This window comes from Chaetura pelagica, unplaced genomic scaffold (genome assembly GCF_000747805.2).
Source record: "Chaetura pelagica isolate M959 unplaced genomic scaffold, ChaPel_1.0 scaffold551, whole genome shotgun sequence".
Taxonomy (NCBI): domain Eukaryota; kingdom Metazoa; phylum Chordata; class Aves; order Apodiformes; family Apodidae; genus Chaetura; species Chaetura pelagica.
In genome coordinates, this window is record NW_009952067.1 from 211,461 (window position 1) to 220,155 (window position 8,695).

Sequence of the window (8,695 nt, forward strand, 5' to 3'; positions counted from 1 at the left end):
CTTCCCATGCTTGCCCATGTGCCTTCTCTGTACGAGGCTACAGGGCAGCCCAGCACTCTCTCCTGGCAGACTGGTCCCTTCCAGGCTGTGGGTAGCGATGACAAATAGGACAGTTGTTGGCTGAATTCAAGTCACAAAATCCCCTAATGCTAAGGGCACTTAAAAGTACATCCCTTCAGGTGCTGGAGAACATCCGACCAGGAACAACCTGCCCTGGCTCAAAATAAAGATCCCATCACCACCTAGTTCCCACTTCTATTTAAATTAAGCCCCTCATTTAATCTGTTCAGTAACATCTCTGCCCTCCTCTGCATGCCTTGCCAGATTAGTTGCCCTCCCACGAGGAAGGCTGGGCTCAGTGGAGGACAACATCGATGCCATCAACTGTGCAATGTCAGCAGAAAGAGACACACCAGCTCCACAGTTCAAAGCTGGTTGATCACCCCGGGGGCAGCACTGCCTCTCCTTACTAGCAGAAGCCTGAGGTGGCCCTTGGCCAGATGATCTCAAGCACGTGTTGGAGAAAGAGATTGCGTTGGAGGAGGAGATTGCTCAGTATCTCCCACAGAAGCCCAGGGGCAGGGAGAGAAGCGTCTCCACGCCTGCCAAATGTTGCTCTTTGTAATGATGTAATAAATCACCCACATACTTGCTGGGGGTTGTGGCTTAGTGCAGGTGAGCCAGGGTTTGCCTTGGCTTTTGCAGTGTTTGCTCGATGAGCAATAGTCTGTGATAAGACTTTTAACTGCCCCAGAAACAGCAAGCCTGCGACCTACTTTGTCCAGCCCTTTGTTAGCTACCTCCTGCCAGGTGCTCATAGCAGGGAACAGCATGGGATGGAGGTTTGTTGTCTGGAAGAAAGGCCCATTTCTGCACAGCAAGGCAAGCAGGCTGGAACGCATGCGTAAAGGAGGCTCTACTATCCTTGCCTCCCTGATTCAAGCCTGTCACTGATCTGAACCTTCTCCCCACTGGCAGGGCCAGTGCCACCTTTCAAGGGAGAGGAAACTCACCTAGGGACAAGCAGCCAACTACCAGAGACATCTGGGTCTTTCAACAGCTATGTCAAGGCACAAGCTGGCCTAAAATCCCCAGTCACAGTACAGAAGGGGGCTCCAGAACTAATCAGGTTGCAGAGGAGGGTCTGTCCAGGTCCTGCTCCAGCAAACATCATCAAACAGTGATGTGTCTGTAGGAGACTAGGTTCCCCTTCTATATTTTTGGACACTAAAGTGTTTATCAACAGTTTTCTTGACATTTCACCTCAAGACAAGAATTCTCTACAGGTAACCAGCTCTGACAGAGCCTTAGCTAATCTGCCTTCATTCAATACCTAAACCAACTCTTGAATTTCTAAGATGTTTTTAAGTCCTGAAGGGCACAAGCCCATGAGCACATGCTTATAAACAAACATGCAAACCCATTTCCAGGCCTTTCCGTTTTCTCCTTCTGCAGCTGAGCCGGAGATTAATGACAAAACAAGCACCAGAAGCACTGCACAGAAGTACTACCCCTTAGCGTTTGGGTCTAACCCTCCCAGAAGTAAGCATTACAGAGTTAGGAACAAAGGGCAATGGACTTGGCTTCACAGCCCTGAGGTTTTCTGTAGAGCTTAGGCTGTGTAGATCTGGCTGATGTACCACTGCAAACACATACCCCTTTAAGCCATAAAAGAATTTAACAAAGATAGCTACACTGTCAAGAGTTATTAATTTGACACCAACACATACCCTCAACCAAGGAAGGGTACATACCACCCAACCTCACTCATGAATGACCCCAGGAGGAATGGGTACCTGCATTCAGTGGAAACAGAGGAGATATTTCCTGAAGGAAATTCTGGGTGACACTCTACCACTCTGCCTGATCATTGCAGTGGGAGTTGGGAAAGTTGTGTGGGTGCAGTTAGGTACTTTGACATAGCTCCTGTTCTGTGCACTGTCTGTTGATAGAAAAATCCCCCAGAACTTACCCATTGTGGGAAATAAGCCTGAGGTTCAAAATATTTGCCAGAATGGACCTTCTCTCTGTAGTTGCCCAAGTCTGCCTGTAAGCTGTAGGCAGCCAGCAAGAAGTAGATTTCTTCTTTGTGGTTGCACCGAGACATAAGTACTTGCTCTTTGAGATGGCAGTAGTAGAGCTGCCGTGCCACCTTATCACTGCAAGACACAAAGGCAAATTTACTTGAAGAAGAAAAGAAAGTTCAGGTTCTGATAAGACCGCTCAAAACATTTTCTTTCTGAGAGGAGAGTTTAAACTTTGACATCCTTGATGTGTGCCAATGCCACCCTGATACAGTTTATGCATATGTAGGGAGCTCCAAGCCAAGATCAAGATCTTCTCCCACCAAGTGTTGTACAAACATGGGAAATGGTAGCTTCTATCTTGAGAAGCATGATATCTAAGAAGTTAGGGCAGAGGCAGATGAAAGAAAAATCATGTCACACCTGTTTTGGAGACTGACTACATCAAGCACTTCTGTTTCTCTGTAAAGCCTGTAGCAGTCAGGAGAGTCAACTCGCTTGAATCCTAGTCCTGTTTCTTGCACACCTGTCCTCCTTTCCCCTCTAAACCTGGCACTGCTTTTCCATTTCACCTTGCCTTAGGCTCAAGGTACTTTTCAACAGCTAATTCCCTGTATGGTAGATCAAAAGACACAGGAGCCTTGGGCTTGTTTTTGTCTTCTTCCTCAACCTGCTTAACAGGGATAGTCTGATAAGGTGTAACCATCACATAGCACTGATAACCCACACACCCCCCTGCTGAAGAGCTCATGGGAAGCAGGCTGCTGACGTGTACATAATAGATGAGGTGCTAGACTGCTTGTAAAAGTGTGTGTGCGTGTGTACAGTTTGCAGGGGCTGTGTAACTACCTCCTCATGGCTTCACAAACCTCTCCTCTCACAACTAGAGTAAGAGAAAGTTTCTTGTGATGCTAAAGGATAGGTGAGTTGGGGTGGTAGAATGATATGCAATCTTTCTTTGTACCTAAAAGCAAAACTAAATAAAGAACACTGAACAGCCAAAACAGACTCCAGAAGAAAGAATTTTCTGTATCCAAAACTAAAGACTATGGCAAGAGAAAAACAAAAAAACCACCAAGCTTTGTTCAAGATGAGAACAAATGCCAACAATTTGGTAAAGATTTTAATCCACCCAAATGATCCCAGCTCTTGGCTTGCCCTGGGGTCACAGCCACGCCAGAAGTACTGATGCAAATTAACTCTGTCAGTTGTTCATTTTTAACTACCTCATCCTTTGTTCTGTACTGTGGGTAAGGGTGGTGGTGTGTTGAGTGCAGCCCATATTCCATGTGAATGGACTACAAATGCAAAACTCTTTAACTTCTGAAGTAATTTCTTTTGTTCATTTACAAAAGTCTATTTCCAGAAATAAACTGCACAGAGCACTGCTCAGATACAAAAAACAGATCCAAAAGTATTTGCATGGGCTCTGGAGTATAAATAGCTGGTTTTGGTATATTCATCTGATGCTTTACATGCAACCAAGACACAAGAAGCAAGAGAGTGTTAAATGTATTTTGATACTGCTTTCTAAACACAGATGGAAAAGCAGTCACAATTTTCCTAGGGATAAGGAGTATGATTCAGGAGGAAAACATTTATGGCTAGATGAGGAAGTCTGTGAAGGTACTTAAAAAAAAATCAAGTGGATTTTTAAAGCTTATTTCTGTGAGCTCAGAGATGAGCTTAATGAAGAAACATTACTTTTCTTCCCTTTTAAAAACACAGTGTATAATTTAAAATACATTAACTACCACAGAAGGGAACTTACCTTATTACTCTTCCATTTTCTACGTAGTATTGTACTCTAAAGAATGCAACAAAAGGAGGGCTGAATTTCTCTGTTCCCTAGAGAAGAGACAGAAGACGTGTTAAATAACATTCCTGTTAGCTGTCTGGTAACATTCTCTTCCTCCAAGCTCGCTCCCCATACTGCTTTTCATTTTCTACTCTTAGCTCCTGGCAAGTTCTGGAGAGGATCTGACTGTCTTGGAGGCTCACAACAATAAGGCATCATAAAACATTTAAACAGGCTGAAAGGCAAAACATCCTAGGGAAAACAGAAGACTTTGGAGGGGGAGGGAAAGGGGAATGAGGAGGTATAAGAGAGTCCCAGTACATCCCTGGGGATGCCCAGCCTGGCCCAGAGTTACCTAGCTCAGCACCTGGCAACACCGCGATGAGTAAGAGCTGTAAGAGCTGAACACAGCAAGTTTAAGGCAACCTCCCTCAAAGCACCAGGCAAGGCAGGGCAGCATGCCAGGCTGGCACCACTGCAGCCCTGCCAGGGCACTCCCAGGAGTAACCAGCTATCTCTGATGCATTCAGCATTTACTGCCCACGGCTGAAGCACACCAGCCTGATGTTAACTCCTCACCTTTTGTTTGGCAGGGCTAATATTTAGTTATTCACACCTTCCTGCAGCCACAGACCAAGAGGAGACATTGATGTCTCCTTCATGCTGAAGATATTGGTTAGAGGAAAGCCAGCAAGAGCTCTGTTGTTCTTGTTTTAACTCCAGCCTACCTTTCAGGCTTCCAGGCTTGTTTAAACAAGAGAAAAACTTAAAAAAAAAAAAAGAAAAATAGAAGGGGGGAAAAGAATACATTATCTTACTAGCCCATTCTCTCATCTTTCCTGCTTTGCCTCTCGTTTCTTTAATGTTCATACAGGTAACTTCACTCACATGGGTAATTCCTAGACTTTGCTAGCCAGACCCATCTCATTGGGATGTACATGTCATGCCACGCACATCTGATGCAGACAACAACTTCTTGATCATCATGCAAATATTTACATTTGATTTCTGGAACTTGTTCGTAGTGACCCTATTTTGTCAGCTGAACTTTCTGGCTTTCTGCCTGAAATGTCTTCAAAGAAATGAAATCCCTGTCTGCTAACTCACTCCAATAGCCTAACTTGTCTCAGACTTCAGTACTACCAATGGCAACTCATTCATCCTTTTATGATTCACCTGACACCAGAGGTTCAACACTTATCCTGACTTCAAAAGTGTTGCAAGAATCCAGCCTCGAAGTGACCATAAAGCATACACCATACCCAAGGTGACCAGAAATACCTGTTCTAGGAAACCCTCACTGTCTGGACACACAACCCTCTCTGCACAACTGGCAGCTGTTTTTGAAGCAACCTTCACTTATCTGGGAGAAGCAGTAGGGGATAAGAGAAATCCCTGAACCTCACTAGTCATGTGCAAAATTCTCTAAGCAGCAGAAACAGCAAGTGTGCCTACTCTGCAAAAGAAAACCCTTAAGGAAGGTGGAAAAAGTCATAATGAGCTAATTAAGATATCTGAAAGTAATTGCATACTACACTTTGTTCTAGATTGTGGCTCCTCTAATAATGACACACACAAACAGGCATTGTCATGTCTCAATGACCAGCACTAACCAATTATATAGGCTTGTCTTGATTTCAGGAAGCTTCTCCCTCCCTTGGCAGGGTGGCTAGCTTTAAAGAACTAAGACTCTAACAAAATATCCTTCCTCCTGCTCCACTGTCCTTTCACATGTACTCTGGAAGAGTCACTTCCAGCACTCTCCAGGTTTAAGTGACATATGGTCATTTTAGGCTGTTCTGCTTAAGGATAACAATGAGGCCTCCAGACTCTCTACAGGCTTGACTAAGTTCAAAAGGAAGCCTGACCAACTGACCTTCTCCAGCTCAGCAGCAACCATGTGGCTGCTACTGCTCAGGTAAAGTTCTGTAAGGGGCTGTTTTAGCTCTTTCAATTAGTTGTACAGCTGTGCACAAGTCACAGCATCTTGCTATTTAACAGTATTCTGCAGACCATCTTCAAGAAAACTTTATGGATCTTTGATTAGGATCTTTTATTTCACTGTGCAGTAGAATACCAAAGCAGTAGCCTCCAAAATTAACCATCTGTCTTACTTTGGTGGTCTCTTTCTTCCATTCCTTTGAAAAGTATTTGCTAAGCTTCTGCTCCAGGTCTATAAAAACATATTCATTATCTGAAAAACAAGATTAAAAAGTTCTTAATTATTAAGATTTAAAGAATTTAAAATTCTTGCTCACTAAATACTGAGATGACTATACACGTTGTTCCCAAGCAATATACTTTAAAACAAAGCTGACCAGGGAATAGATAGGACAGGGAGAAGAGAGGGCACCAAGTATCTTAATTACTTGTGGTATCCCAGACACTATGAAGGAAGGTCAGCTACACCTTGATTCAAGAGATGCTGAGCTAAAGTTTACCAAACACCTTAGCCAGAAATGCAGAATTCTTGCTTTATAAGCAAGAAGCCACTTACAGAAGGGAAATATCATCTTACCGTGGTAATTTTACTGTCAGTTTAGCAGATTCAGGTTTTTATTATTATTAAACAAGCAAGCCCTACCCAAATTTCCACTCTGTCATCAGGCAGCACGATGGTCCAACGTGCCATAAGCAAGTTGACAGAGACAGGTATTTGACACGTTTCATCCTCTATATATTAATGGGATTCTCTGAAAAGGTGAGAAGGAGGAGGACCAAACCCAAATGCCTTCCTCAGAAGGTCTGGCGTCTCTTGCTCACACCCAGCTTCTTTCATAGGGCAAAAAGACAAAAGGAAGGGGAAACCTTACCTGCCCCAAAGAAACAGGACTTGCTCTCCACCCAGGGGGGTGAACAAGAGACAGCCCAAACAGCACATTGTTTTGAAAGAGCTTTGTGGAGCTTTCCAAGACAATGTTTTGTAACACTGCTTACCAATTATCAAAGCCAAACAACTCAGCCAGTGAAAGATTTTTTTTTCCCCAGAGTCTCCTCAAGTCTCTTTAATAAAATGAGCCGATGGGTGTTTCAGACTTCAGCAGCTATGCCAGCTGAGCACATTAACTTGATCAGTCCCTCTACTCTTTGGTCTTGCCCAGGAAAATGTTTTGACAGGTGATGTAAGTGTCAAGGCGAAGAGCTTGTTCCTTAGACATAAAAGGAGCAGATGAAAAAGAAAAAAAAAAAAAAAAAGGGAAGAAAAAGAACCTCTCACAAAATAACCTTCTGCTCCTGAAGAATGGCCTGGGCTTCCAAGCTTTGGCTTTTGCTTTCTGATGTCTAACACAAAAAAGAAGGGGAAAATAGAGGTGAAATTTTTCTTATGGAAATTTACAACCAAATGAGAGTCTGCACTTGTGTCTGTACAGCAGATGAAGGACTGTCAGAGGCCAGCCTTACAGCAGGTATTCAAGGGGACTCAGAGCTACCTTGCAGCCATCTTCCCAGAGTACTCCAGTTACTTACCAGGCAGACACAGCAAATACTTTAAAAAAGCTTTTAAAAAGCAAGTAAGCAAAACTACCCCTCATTGCCACCTCCTTCAGCTCCCATCTCAACAAAGAAAAACCATACTTGGTACTAGTCAGCATTGGTCTACACACCTCACTAACAGGAAGCCTTGTATAAAATACCAGTAACACTGGACACAAAGAAAAGAGAACAATCCCCCCCCCCAAATCCTTTTTCCACCTCTAAGGTCTTTCCTTCATTGTACTGACTGCAGCTGTAATTTTAATACAACACTCCTGTTTACCACATGGCTTGACACGTCACATACATATACAACAGCACTGTTGAAACTGCTGTACATAAATCCTGAAAATTTTAGTAGTGAAAATTTAAGTGCTGTAGCACACAAGGTGATACAGAAGTTGTTTTGCTATTCTTGACAAGGAGAGGAAGAGATTTTAGCATCAGAGACTGCAGCTTGTACCTGCCTCTTCACTTACGCCTGCAAGATAGAGTGGCTGGGAGGCTATGCTGGCCCCAGTCCTTGCTTCTTTAAGTCCATTAAGATCAGATAGTGCTGCCTGGAACAGGCTGATAGAAGTCCCAGTCGTTTAGAGAGATGGGTTTGGTCCATCTCCTGGACTTGTCTCTGTCCCTTATCAGCTTCTAAGATGATAAGCCTCTCTCTGTAAAGCTTTTCTAAAAGCAAATAAAAGCTCACTTTGGCAGGAATTCCACAGCTCTAACATGAAGGGGATAACAGAAGCATGGCATCCAGTCCCTCCTGGGTATTCAGCAGTCCCAGGGCAGGTTACTTGCTCAACCACGGGCTCCCCCAGCAGGACTGGGGCTGCTCTGGATGGCACAGGAGTGCTGGGTAAAAGCCTCTATCTCTTCTGCCAGCACAATGGTTATGTGTCCTGCCAGCTTGTACAGAGGATAGGAACCTGCAGGGCTGTAACAAGCTGTAGGGTCAGTTTTCCCTTCTCACTCAGGAATGATCCTGTGCCCAGAGGTGTTTAGGGAAATATGTTAATTTCTCCTCAGCCACATGGAAAAGCTGGCAACAGCAAGCACAGTGATACACCCTGAGCCATCCCATTTCACATGGATACTGGGACAGAAAAGGGAAAAGGATGACAGAGCAGTTCCAATGTAGTAAAGCCATTTGTTACCCACAGCCCCTATTGATCTCTGTCGTGTTAATTAGGTTTGAGAGATAAGTCTGGAAAGGCCCAGATGCCAAGCCTGTGGACTCCAGCTCATTATCGTGCTTTTTGAGAGGTGCACATAAACCTCAAGAGTAAACCAGGCTGCAGGAGGACACCCTGATGTCAGCTCTCTCTGAGGTCGCACTCCTCTCAAGCCCAGCATCCTCCTTGTCCTCCCTCCCATGCAAGAATGCAGCACTGCATTCCTG

The 8,695-nt window shown here is 44.2% G+C and overlaps 1 protein-coding gene across 1 annotated transcript in view; it reads right to left on the bottom strand.

Annotated features, from left to right (window-relative positions):
• FRMD1 (FERM domain containing 1) overlaps positions 1 to 8,695 on the bottom strand; it is a 29,987-nt gene that overhangs the window by 9,154 nt on the left and 12,138 nt on the right. Inside the window, exons 3-5 of the mRNA XM_010005311.1 lie at positions 5,937 to 6,016; positions 3,796 to 3,872; positions 1,973 to 2,159 (exon numbers count right to left, since the gene is read on the bottom strand). Of these exons, the coding sequence (XP_010003613.1) occupies positions 1,973 to 2,159; positions 3,796 to 3,872; positions 5,937 to 6,016 (344 nt within the window). The remainder of the gene's footprint in view (positions 1 to 1,972; positions 2,160 to 3,795; positions 3,873 to 5,936; positions 6,017 to 8,695) is intronic.